This window comes from Callospermophilus lateralis, chromosome 6, assembly GCF_048772815.1.
Source record: "Callospermophilus lateralis isolate mCalLat2 chromosome 6, mCalLat2.hap1, whole genome shotgun sequence".
NCBI lineage: Eukaryota > Metazoa > Chordata > Mammalia > Rodentia > Sciuridae > Callospermophilus > Callospermophilus lateralis.
Window position 1 is genome coordinate 70,242,597 of NC_135310.1, and position 13,212 is coordinate 70,255,808.

Below are 13,212 nucleotides of genomic sequence, written 5' to 3' on the forward strand. Positions count from 1 at the left end.
CCTTTCATTAGACTTTTGGTTTCCTGTTTCATCAACTTTATCAAATTTGTTATTATGATATTGATATTTGCCACATTGAACAACAGAATCCATTTCTGAATCATCTAAAATCCTATTTTATTATTATTTGCAGATTCCAAATATGATTAAGCTTGTATATCATGGCCAGGTGTGGCAGTGAACACCTGCTATGCCAGTGACTCAGGAGGATGAGGCAAGGGGATTGCAAGTTCAAGGCCAGTCTCATCAACTTATTGAGACCCTGGGAAACCTAGTGAGACCCTCTTTCAAAGTAAAAAAATTAAAAGGGTTGGGGATGTGGCTCAATGGTAAAGCACCCCTGAGTTAAATCCCCAGTACCTAAATAAATAAATAAATGTGTCATGGTTTGGTCTCGTTTATATTCTATTTATTCGTTAAGTTTTATATTCATAATATAAGTTTTATATTAAAGAGCTTTGAAACCAAGATAGCTCCATCTGTTTTACCAGTTACATATTAAAATATTTCTAATAATTTATGTGAAATTAACTATCATATTTTAATGCTTCTAGTAACTCATTTTTTAGAAACCCACCTAAAAATATTAAACAACTTCTTGGTGTATAGTAATTGTTTTTCTACATTTTCTAATTCAAGGACTTTATTATTTTTTGTTACTGTTTATTAACTTCACATCAATTCCAATTGAAATAGACTTACTTTCATTTTGATAATTATAAATGTTATAATTTAATGTCATACCACCTAATTGGTTCTTAAATATGCATATAATTTAGCTGTATAGAGTTCTTTTTCAGAAATAAACTTGAGGTTGTTAGTAAAATGTTTTTGTATAAGAATTAGTGAAATGTTAGTGAAATAGTTACAGTGATCAATTTAGTAGATCAAATAACATATTAGCCCTAAAAGTCATTGTGTTTTTACGTTAGGATTCCTTATGCCATATAGATTTTACTTTAACATTTTACTTTATCTGTACATGATGGCCTTGTCAGAATCTGATGCGGTTAGAAATATTCTATTTACAAACTGTATTTCGAGTTGTACATCCTTTATGTTAAAGATTCTGAGAATCAAGGGGAAATGTAATCCATTTTTCTGTATCAGAATCTTGTATTTCAAGGACATAAGACAAAGATTTCTTTCATCCTGCAGTTCATTATTCTCAAGGGCCATGTGTACTTTTGTCTCTGACCCTCTAAAAATGTGTGACTGGATATAGTATAAGCAAGGGTTTAAAAGTAAAATAAACAAACAACAACCAAAAAAAAAAAAAAAAAAGAAAAGAAAAAAAATCAGGAGTATGTTCCCAGATATGGCTCCCTGTGAAAAAGAGAAAATGTGTTGCAGCACAGTGCACCGAGTGCTATGCTATGAATTTCAAACTATTATACACTTCAAATATATTTTTAGGCACCCTTCTTTCCCCCAAATCCTCAATTACCATAATTTTGTTGGTAAAAGTTCTTTTCCAGGATGAAATAATGAATGTAATTTTAGTGTGTAACGTGCACAAATCAAGTCTTATTTTATACTCGGCTCTTTCTTCAATGCACTAGAAACTAAAAAAAGTAGGTTCAGATTCCAGTCTCCTTCGTATCTCAAAGAATTCAGCATCCCTGCTTCTTTTGCTATACCATCTTGCAGTAGAAACCAAGCAAACACCTTACAGTTTACTCATACCAAAAATCATTTTAAGAAAGGTGCATTATTCAAAAATGAACCAGAGACTTAGACTTAACTTCTCCCTCACCTGTTTCTCTCTGACCTACTTAATGATGGCACATTTAAGTTGTGAACCCTGATGGGAGAGCAGCAGATCTACTGGGTAGTGTGCTGTCCATGCAGAATTTTCTCCTGTGTAATATTCTGTATTTTTTAACTACGGATTTTTCTGAATGGCTTTGTTAAGTGAATTAGAGATTATTTGTTAAGTGTAACCTCACCTCACAATTGGTTGGGTTTGTGTTTCCCAAGGCACTGTCCCAAGGAAGCATGCTTTTAAAGCATCCCACTCTGTGAAATAGATTAAACTCATTCTGGGCAGAGAGCAATCATATTAGCGACCAATTCTTCACTGTACACACTCAGGGTTCAAAAGTTGTGGCAAAAATAAGACCTCTTATTAGAAATTTGCTTCATTGAAGACATAGTCAAAATGCATTTAGTCTGTAAACACAGTCAATTGTGTAGCGGCATCCCCTACAAGGGAAAGTTGTCCCACTTAATCTGCCTCGTTACTCTTTTTTTAGTAATCTGTGAGGAAATGGGAGTCATGAATCTTCCCTGTCCTTCCTTCAAAATTGCCTGGCCAGGAAGAAGTGAAAAATGTGTTTTCTAGACATTCATACAAGAAAATATTAAGAAGTAGAAGAAACAAAATAAAGCTACAGGGATAAACATCAGAAGCTTGCTTAAATGGCTTCGGCCTCATATAATTGCTTTTCTGTCAGCAGGATTATTAACAATTTTGGACATCTGAAAATTAAATTAACAGCCTTAAAATATTTTACAGAATGAGATAGAGCATGATACATGAAACATAATGACCCCACTGAAATTCAGCCAAGCCAGCGCAGCTACTCGTGTAGACAGAGAAGACAACTAGTTAATCATCACTGAGCAAATTAGACAGAGCAAATGAGCTTGCCACATTCCACAGCCTTAGCTACCAAGAAGACGATATGCCACTAATTAGAATGAAAGAACTCTAAGCATATTATTATCTGTATAGAAAGAGAAACCAAGAGTGTAGCTTTGCATTGCTTCTACCAAAGCCGGAATCCTAGGTTACATAGTATATGGTACAAAGTACACGTGTGGAAGTTCATATGTGTGTGTATGGTGTTCATGCATATATTTAATTTAGGGCACACTTTTTGCATCTTGACATCATGACCCTTACAAATTTTTCCCAATATTAATTTATACTCTTTGAAGAAAACAAACAGTTGGAATGCAAAAGCATTTTGTAAAAGTGTGATCATCTCTTTAAAGAATAAAATAGCTGGTTTGTTTTTTTATGTCTTTTCTTACATAGTATTGTTATTTTTTCTCTTTTGCAAAGTATATTTCTGTTGCATATGAAATAAATATTTGGACTTAGTTTATCACTGGAGATTAATCTGAAATCATATTTTCTAGCCTTAATTAGCATTCATTTGCTTAATTGTCATTCTCAGCCCCATCATTTCCATTTTTCACTAACTTGAACAATGCTATCTTCTGCTGTTTGCACTTTAATTTAAATTTCTATTAAGGTTTATGAACAGTAATAAGGTCCTGTTTGAATATTCATTAGCTTCTGAATTGTGAGCTATGAAAAGGTGCTTTCTTTTACCTTAATGAAACTGGCACAGCATGGGACTGATCAGTTGTGACATTTGATTTGAGGCATCCAGTGAATTTTCTCATTGTTTATTGACACATCTTGTCCAAACAGCTCCCTCGCAAGTGAGCGGAGTAATGAAGGAGAGAGTGCTGCAGCGGAGTGTCGAGCTTTCCTGGCAGGAACCAGAGCATCCCAATGGAGTCATCACCGAGTATGAAATCAAGTATTACGAGAAAGTAAGTGCTAAGAGCAGCTGAAATGTACGACAGTGTGTGCTGTGTCTCATGTCATCCTACTGTTTTGTACACCAAAGTTGGCCATTATGCCAACAACTTGGAACTACTTCAGAATTTGTAGTCAATTTTAGCCATTTTTAATAAGCGTCTCCCTGAGTCTCTGCTTCATTGTTAAAATCATGATTTTTGTGTATAAAATTTCTCTTACAAAACTGATTATTCCATTTGTAGTAAACGTATTTACTCAATTTTTGATACATAGTAATTAGAGGTATGATGTGTTAGTACAACAGAAACTACAAAGCCCAATACATTTTGCTTTTTGCTTGTTTTATTTTTGTTGTGTGCTTTTTGTTTTTAGCCCAATATATATTTGTGTGTGTGAGTGTGTGTTTGTGTGTGGTGCTGGGGATTGAACCCAGGGCCTTGTGCATGGAAGGCAAACACTTTACCAACTGAGCTATATCCCCAGCCAGCCCAATACATTTTAAGAAGTGTTTCTCTTGATATATCTGTTTGGACTCCTAATGATTTATTGAATTTATGTGATTCCATAATTATATCATCAAATACTTTAGAAGTGTGATAAAATAAGAATATTATGCATGAGACTTATGTAGTATTGTCCAGATTTAAGAATCAGATAATGTTATCTTACTCCTTTAAATTCTTCCTGAAATGTATTTCATATGTTATGCAATCATGTCTAGCACCTTCTTCCATGAAGAATAATGGGCTAGAACTCAAGTGCTGCCCCTATAATCTTCTTATAGCAGGTGAACTCAGCAAATAGTTGTGTATCTCAGTATATGAGTACATTTACTCCTGTGGAACGAGAACAAAACAAAATATAAAAAAGACCTGTTACAGATATCCCTGGTGCACCTCAGAGAAAGACCTGGATCAAGGTTTTAAACATGGCAACTATTACTCTTGTTTCACTAATCATAATAATAAATGTTGCCAGTATTGACTCAACTAGTTATCTGAAATGCTATACTACACAAACTATTTTAACCATGTAGACAGGATTACTAAATGGAAACTTAAAGCTTTGGAAAACTTTAGGATTTAGTAGACTTGGTTAAATAAATTGAAATATGCAAAATACTCTGGTAATAAGTATACTTTTTTCCTTTTGAAGAAAAAAAATTTAAAGGTTACACTTAATTTTCATATATTGTTTAAAATAGTTTTCTAATTATCTACATTATGAAATCAGGTGTTTATGCTTGAAGTTTCGATTCCTATGCCTCATTTTGGTACCAGAAAATATATTTTTGGTTCCAACAAGTGTGTTCAAAGGGAATCACTGTTTTTAATATTGTTTGTGTTGTACGTTTTCTGATTACCTCAAGTTATAGTTTTTCTTGAAACTACCAGATTTCAAAGATAATAAAACACAGGTTTCAAGTAAAGTTTCTCATAATGCAAATTTGAACTATTTTGCATATTCTGTGAAATAAATGTGTTTAAATAGTTAATTTTTATTTTGTATGACAGAAATGATGTCTCTATATTCAGTGAATTTGCAAATTAAGCAATTATTGGAAAACAGTACAGGTATTGCATTGTGCTGTAATGTATGCAGGCATATAATCTATTTATCATCATGTTCATCTTAAGACTCATTCTTTTATTTAAGATAAATATATAGACAATACCAACTATCATTTTAACAAATGATAATAATGAAGACAATTACAGGTCACTTTCATGAAATTGAGTTTAAGTATAGATTTATTTACAGTTTTGTAAGTATCATTGTGAAGGTAAATCAAACCATAAGACTGACATTTTCAAATTTCAATGAGCAATTTTATTTCTAAGTAAAATTGAATAGGAGCATTTATATAGAATAAATAAAAACTCTCTAAAGTTATATAAAGTATTAACTTTTAAACTACTCATAAATAACTTAGTTACATCAAGGAAATTTTAAATTTTTTATTCATCTAAGTATCATTTTGATGAGGTTTTCTATATGCTCAAATTTTTATATTTATTTCATTCTTAGGCTTATCATGTATGAGCATACAATGTGTTTGATGCCTATGAGATAAAGAAGATAGAAAATGAAACTTTAAAGTAAACTTCTCAAGCCTCAGTTTTCACAGGAAATAGAATTAAATTTAAAATTTTGTCAAATCATAAATTAAATGATAATTTACTTTCATATTGAGTTTTTAATTAAAAACATTCCATTAAGTACTGCTAAGAAATATTTTGTAGAAGTAGCTTTGTTCTGTGAGAAATGAGTTTTTATTGAAAATAATTGATGTATCATTATAGTGTTGGTTTGAAGAGAATTTCTTGATTCAATAACTTTCTTAAGTTTTGGCGTATGGCTTTTTGCTTATTGTATAACATTTGAGAAAAATTAACGGAACTCCAATATGATCCAAAGAGCTCTCATAAACCATAGTTTTTATAGGTGTACTCACATTTTGATCAGTAGGGCAGTTTGTTATATTATGGTTCTTGCCATTATGCACTTTCCCAACAAAGCAAAAAAACAAACATTATAATTATTTCATTCATAAAGTATTTCTCTTTGAAAGTTATAGAACAAAGGCAAGCATTTTACATTTAGATTTTATATTATCTTAAAAGCAACTCACTGTTATAATATTCCGCAAGGCACAATGTAGCCTCTATAAAAACAATACAGCAAATTGAAATAAATTGCAGAATTGGCTGTCAAATTATCAGGTTACATTCACAATTAAATATTCTCTATAAATATTGTTTCTAGGATCAAAGGGAAAGGACCTACTCGACTGTAAAAACCAAGTCCACCTCAGCCTCCATAAATAATCTGAAACCAGGAACAGTGTATGTTTTCCAGATTCGGGCTTTTACTGCTGCAGGTTATGGAAATTACAGTCCCAGACTTGATGTTGCTACGCTAGAGGAAGCTACAGGTAAAATGTTTGAAGGTAATTACAACCTTTGGTTTGAATTCTTACCCTTGATAACTCTCAGACTTATTTTTTTTCCAGTATTGAGGATGATGATTTGCATCAAGATAATTTTTACATATAAAAATAAATACATATGCACATACATGCATACTTTATAAAGGTCATTCAGGATAATAATTTTTCTATTTCTGGGTTGTTGTTTTTTCCCCCTGCAATGTTCAAACCTTATAATTTACACTACTTACTTTAACATACACTGGATTTATTTATTTTATAAAGGTGAAGTTAGAATTAGAAACAGGATTTATACATTTTTTATGTTGACACAAGATTTTTTCATAGACTTCAAAGTAATCATGCTTTGGGTCCATCAAATTATTCCTTCTGAAAATTTCCCCAAATGAGGCTGGGATGTACATGGGGTGGACAAGAGAACCGTAGCCAAGAGCTGTGTTAATTTAAGCTACTTGTCACTTAGCAGTAATTTCAAACACTGGAGTTCAGAAAGAAGATCTTAGAACTTATATTTCTTTTGTTTTCATCAATTCTTTCTTCGTTTTTGTTATGGAATATTTTAAGGATACTAAAGAAATACAGTATATAAGAATATAAAGGAGATAAGTAAATGAATATCCCTGTGTGCACCACTCAGCTGAAATATACAATAGAAACAATAACTTTAAACTCCTTTATCATGATTGATATTCTGTAGTGCAACATAAAATTATAACAAATCATGTATATCTTTGTAGTATGTAACAAATGAGCAGATGTGTCTTGAGATGTGTGTCCCCGCTAACTGTTAGAATACAAGTTCAGAATAAGGGACTCACTACTGGCTGTGCTTCAGGTGGGTTGAGGCCTGTGTTTCTATACTAGGGAATTCTTCATTCCTCACGTTATTGCTCAGGCACAAGGTTCACCTCATCTCCATGCCAATCTAGTGTTCCTATAAAATTCTAAACAAGAGAGAGTAGAAAAATGTCATATGATTTTTTTCCCTCACCTTTTAAAAGAATTTTTAAAAACAAATTAAATTCATACGATTTGATCAAAGAATTGCTTTGACCTCAAAGATTTTACATTTTATGAAATATCCTTTGCTTTTATTTATTGTTTGAAAGCCTAAAAATGGTAGTATTTTTTTTTCCAAAATATTTTTGTTGTTCTTTTTTTTGGGGGGGAGGGGTACCAGGAATTGAAATCAGGGGCACTTAATTACTGAGTCACATTCTCAAAAACCTTTCATTTATTTATTAATTTTTAAATTAAGCCAGGGTTTCACTAAGTTGCTTAGAACCTCACTAAGTTGCTGAGGCTGGCCTTAAAATTATGATCCTCCTGATTTATCCTCCCAAGCCATTGGGATTATAGGTATGTGCCCTCATGCCCAGTTTTGTTACTTTTTGGTGAATCAATAGTACTTATGGCCACAAAAATAAAATTTATGTTGAAATCATTGTGAAATATAAATTGTTTTATAAAATTGTAGCTGTACATAAGCATTATAGAAAAATTTGTCACATAATTAGCTATGAGGAGCTTAATGCTATTCTGATTTATTATTATCTTTTTAAAATAGATTATATAAGACCCAAAGTGAAAGTATCTTAGTGGCCCCAAAATATTATTAAAGCATTTTAGGCAATAATTTCAACATTTAAACATTTGAGTGGTTTATTGTTAAAATATGCTACAGCAATTTTCAACTAAGGCCAATCTCTTGCAGGCATGTGGCTGGGTTCACATCTCACCTCTACTATATCCATTTATAGAATTTGGGGTGAATGAGCTATTTCTGTGTACAGTGCTGAGATAGCAATACCCAACTCAGAGGGTATTATGACAATTAAATAAATTAATATACACAAAGTGCCACATGTAGTTCCCAGCATGAAAGTTCTCACATGCCAGCTTTTATTATTTAGCATAGCCTCTTTCAAAGTTTCTGATCTCAGAAAGATTTTTACAGTTAAAAATATTGAGGACTTCCAAAACAATCGTGTCCATATGGCTTTTAGCTATCACTATTTGTCAAGTTGAAAATTAAAATTAAAATTTTAAGAACACAAGAAAATGCAAATATTATCTTCCTATTATAGTAAAACAATTTTGACCTTGTAGATCCCACCGGAAAGTTCTTGAGGATCCTTAGGGATTCCTAGACAACCTTTGGGGAACCACTTAGCATGAGGTACTGTGTAATGAATTGTGTATATAGAGAGGTGCAAGACACAGTTGGTGCTCTCTGTTTAAAGCTTAGTGAAAGAGGGAGTTTACAAATTCTGACTACACAATTAAGCTCTGGAAGAGTGTGTGGCCCCATATGGTGAGCATGTCCAAGAGCAGTGGGACTCACTGTACTAGGACTTAGGGCAGGAGGGAAGATGCTTCCTAAGAGAAGTCACTTGAGCACTGTTTGAAAGAGAAGTTAAACTCAATTGTACATATACACTAAAATTCCCTTGTATGAAGAGCCAACCTACTGCCTTTAGTTTTTAGGCCATGATGTTCTGATTATAGCTTTTACAAATTACTTGTAAAATTTATTACCCATGAAATACATGAAAACATTAGCCATAAATGTCAAGTACGAAAACTTAAAATTTGACTCTTTAACTGTATAAATACATATAAATAAATATTCACAAATTCTGATTCATCAGTCACCTGAGTTCATTTTTCTCATGGAGCTCTGACTCTGAAGCTAAGGGAAAAACTGAGCCTAAGACAAGCAGAGAATTAGACCAATGGGACATATTGATTGAATGGAAAGAATTTCTACACATATGTACATAATTTTTTCCTTCCTTCCTACTCTATTTTCCCTATCTATCTATCTATCTATCTGCAGATTAAAAACAAAAGTGAACCAAACCATCAAACAAAAATATTTGAAATCATTTTGTCTTTGTTGTGTGTTAATGGGCTAAAAATTAAAACTTGAAACCTTGAAAGTTTTTTTTTTTTTTTTTCCTTCCCAAACTTTGCTTAGTTCCCTTGGGACGCAAATCACATGATGGTAAATTAGGAAATATGTATATAGCTCCTTTGTTCAGACACTATCAGACCAGCTATTTTTGTTGTTTTTCAATATAGAAAATACCTCTTACTAGCATGGACATACAGATTTAAGAAATAAATTGTCAAAAGGAGACACTCATGAATAAATATAGAAAGGCCAATCAAAAAAAAAAAAAAAAAAAAAAGAAAGAAAGAACAAAAACAAAGCTAGTGCTGCCTATTATGGTAAGATAGACTCTACCTACTCTAGAGACCCTGTCCCTTGCCACCAACTGGAGTAGTATTTTCCATTCTGCTTAAAGATTAAAGCTGTTAATTGTTTCAGAAGTAAGCAAACCATGTTAATTTTACTTCATTTATTATATATTTGTAACTGGATCATTTATTGGCATATATGTTTTCATTGTTCTATATGCCTGGTGATTTTATCAAGTCTATAACACTATTGAAAATATAATACTCTTGGGAAAATGTGGTAATGGTGAATTGCAATATAAGGAAACCATGGCTAGTTTGGAAAAATGGAAATGATAATATGTGTTACTTTGAAGTATTTTAATCAGAGACTGTTTTAAAGGACATGGAAACATGAACTCATTCCCATGGAGAGTTTTAGAAAACTCCAGCTGAGTTTGCATTAATAAGCATGTAAGAACCATTTAGTATTGTACAGGAAGTATCTACAAATAATGACAAAATATTTTTTAAAGTACTTGGCAGAAAATTTGCCGCTTCATAAGTAGGCTAGGTCCTCTCTAATCTTACAACTTATATAAAATGCAAAAGTAAGTGTATTTCAAATTTACATTGGTAGTGTACAATGAATTCATTTAAAATTAAAAGTGAAATAAATAAAACAGATATTTCTTACTCTGTTTAACCTCTTATATTCTTGCATGACATTGAATATTTCTGAGCCTCTTTCTTCTGTTTACAGCCACAGCTGTCTCCAGTGAACAGAATCCTGTTATTATCATTGCTGTGGTGGCTGTGGCAGGGACCATCATTTTGGTGTTCATGGTGTTTGGCTTCATCATTGGAAGAAGGTATAACATGGAATTGTTCTAATATTTAACATAAAATTATTGACTTTTGAGTATTAAATAGACCTATTACTTAATGATTTTAATATATTAAAATCTTATACAGTAAATGAAAACTTTCTTTGTCTGATATAAAATCTCAAGTCAATAAATTGTTATTATTCCAAGATCAAAACAAAGTGAGAGTTTTAATATTGCCTTCAGTTTAAGGGGAATGAGCATTGTAATTTCTATTGGACAAATTTTTATTGATTATTTTCATAGTTATATTTTCATAAAAAATGTAGAAAATACCTAACAAATGCTTTACTCTATAGATATTGAAATAAATGCCTGTGGAAACCATTTAAAAACTGGGAGTTTTTCCCAAAGAAATAGTAATCAAATATGCATTTATTTATAAATCTAAATCCATAAATAAAGTTCCTTTTGCATTGTTTTACACTAAGACTCCATTTTCTGTGAGTTTTAAAAACCATGTGAATTGTCATATTCTCACTAAATGGATTTGTATCTATTAGGAAATACTTTTTAAGTTATAGTTCTCACTAGTATGTTGTTAAGTAATAAGGTACCTCATACTGAATGCTAAATATATAAAGTAAAATCATTGATTGATATTGTCACAAATTTGGCTTTTTCCAGGCACTGTGGTTATAGCAAAGCTGACCAAGAAGGGGATGAAGAACTTTACTTTCATTGTAAGTGTTTGGCTTTTCTTTATTATTCTGTACCCCAATTAATAAAATGCAAATATCGTTGTTAATATTGGCATGAACAAATTCCTGATGCATCATGCTTGACATTATATGAGATCAAACTTTTGCTTTAAAGCATTTAAGATATTTAAAATGAAAATCATGTGATGTGAATTCAGAAAAGTAAAGTGTTTTGAGAAATGTAATATAACTGAACTATATTCAGCTGCTTTTACATCACAATTTTTCCTTTTGCAAACTTTTGCACAAGTATTTCTTAACATTCTAATAACAGTTCATGAAATGTTCCATGTCCCCATTTGCTGTCTAAAGAATATAACTTCAGATTAGGAGGATAAACCCTTTTCTCTTGCCCAATGAGTGATGCTACTATGAAATATTAAACTAATGAGCCTCTTTCTCGTATGAATTGTTTATCACTCATAGATATTTCATGGTGCACAAAGAGTACAACAGTATTTCCAATTCACTGTATTTTCCTATTGATTTTGAGTTACCTCTCTCTTAAAAGTTAATATCAGAAATCACATTCTAAAGAGAACTTCAGACCCAAAGACAGTGCCCATCTGTGCTGATCTTATTCCCATTGCAATGTGAATGGCAAATTAAAATAGGAGCTGAGAGTAAAATAAGCCGAACAATCAAATTATTCCAGTTCTGAAAATTAATAATTACTATTCAAACCCATTATTTCTATTTTTAATCCTTGAAAATATTTAAAACCAATTTTATGTATTTTTTTCTTCATAGATATGATTCTTACTAAAATTTCTCATCATAAATTTCCTATATATATATCATAAGAATATCACTTATCATGCAATTGATCATATTCTTATGTCAATATTGTAGAACATTTTGTCATATGCCCTCCTAAAGTCATAAGTACACATAAGCATCAATCAAGAATTCCTAATCATTTTAGAATATCCTTGTGATTGTTTTATTTAAAATTCAAATGAGGTTTAAATACACAAATTGTGACTACTCGTTTTATCATTCCTAAATTTTTCAATGTGTTTTTGTTAAGCCACCTTACCCTGATTTTAGATTTTGAAAGAGAGGTGGATTTATGTAATACAGATCCAAATTGAATAGGTATAGAATTCCAGTCAGTAAAGGCAGGAAGGGCATGTGGGATGTGACAGATTACTAAAATAAAGGAGAGGTAGATTTTTTTAATCATGATATTTGAACTTCAGGGCTCCTAATTTCATGGACTCCCTCCCCATTCCTGACCCTGGGAGGCCCTAAGCACTTTCACATATGTAATTGCATCTTCTTTTCTCAAAGAGGGTATCCCAGATCATAGGAGGTTCCAAACTTAAAAAATTTGAACCTACTCCTGATTATAAGGGAGTTCATGTGCCTCTGCTACCCTCCTGGGATTATCCGATATATTCCCACTGTGCTAACTTCCTTTTGCTAATTCATCAGGGATTTCCCTGTGACAAGCCTCAGTGAAGAGAGCACTATAGTCAGCATATAACTAGAATTTTCAAAGGAAAAGTGAAGGTCCCAGTTTTTCCAATTTCATGATAGTACAAAATATTTTTTAACAGTCCCCCAGACAGGAAGAGGAGAATCAAAACTTGAATCCCTATATTTTTATTTCTAGTCTAAAATGTATACAGAGGGTTAATATTGAGACCTTATTTCCTGGCTTGATCCTCCCCACATGTAAATAATGTAATGGCACAGTTCTTTAAGATTGTCATTATCAGTATGTCACTTTGTTTCATGTATTGACTATATCTGAGATATCACAAAATTATCAAAGATACAAATTTTAGTTAATTTGATTTTAATTCATAGGTTAATGTAGACATTAAATTGAAACACGGCTTATCCAAAACTAGTTGTACAGCCTAGTGTTTCATTGTCATCATTCAGTTTCAATATTTTGATGCCGTTCACATTTTCATGTTTCAC

General features: G+C 31.9%; 1 protein-coding gene across 4 annotated transcripts in view; it reads left to right on the forward strand.

Moving 5' to 3' along the window:
• Epha7 (EPH receptor A7) overlaps positions 1 to 13,212 on the forward strand; it is a 163,786-nt gene that overhangs the window by 132,264 nt on the left and 18,310 nt on the right. For all 4 annotated transcript variants that reach the window (XM_076858415.2, XM_076858416.2, XM_076858417.2 and 1 more), the window contains exons 6-9: positions 3,446 to 3,570; positions 6,326 to 6,509; positions 10,456 to 10,564; positions 11,207 to 11,262. In XM_076858415.2, coding sequence (XP_076714530.1) covers positions 3,446 to 3,570; positions 6,326 to 6,509; positions 10,456 to 10,564; positions 11,207 to 11,262 — 474 coding nt within the window. The remainder of the gene's footprint in view (positions 1 to 3,445; positions 3,571 to 6,325; positions 6,510 to 10,455; positions 10,565 to 11,206; positions 11,263 to 13,212) is intronic.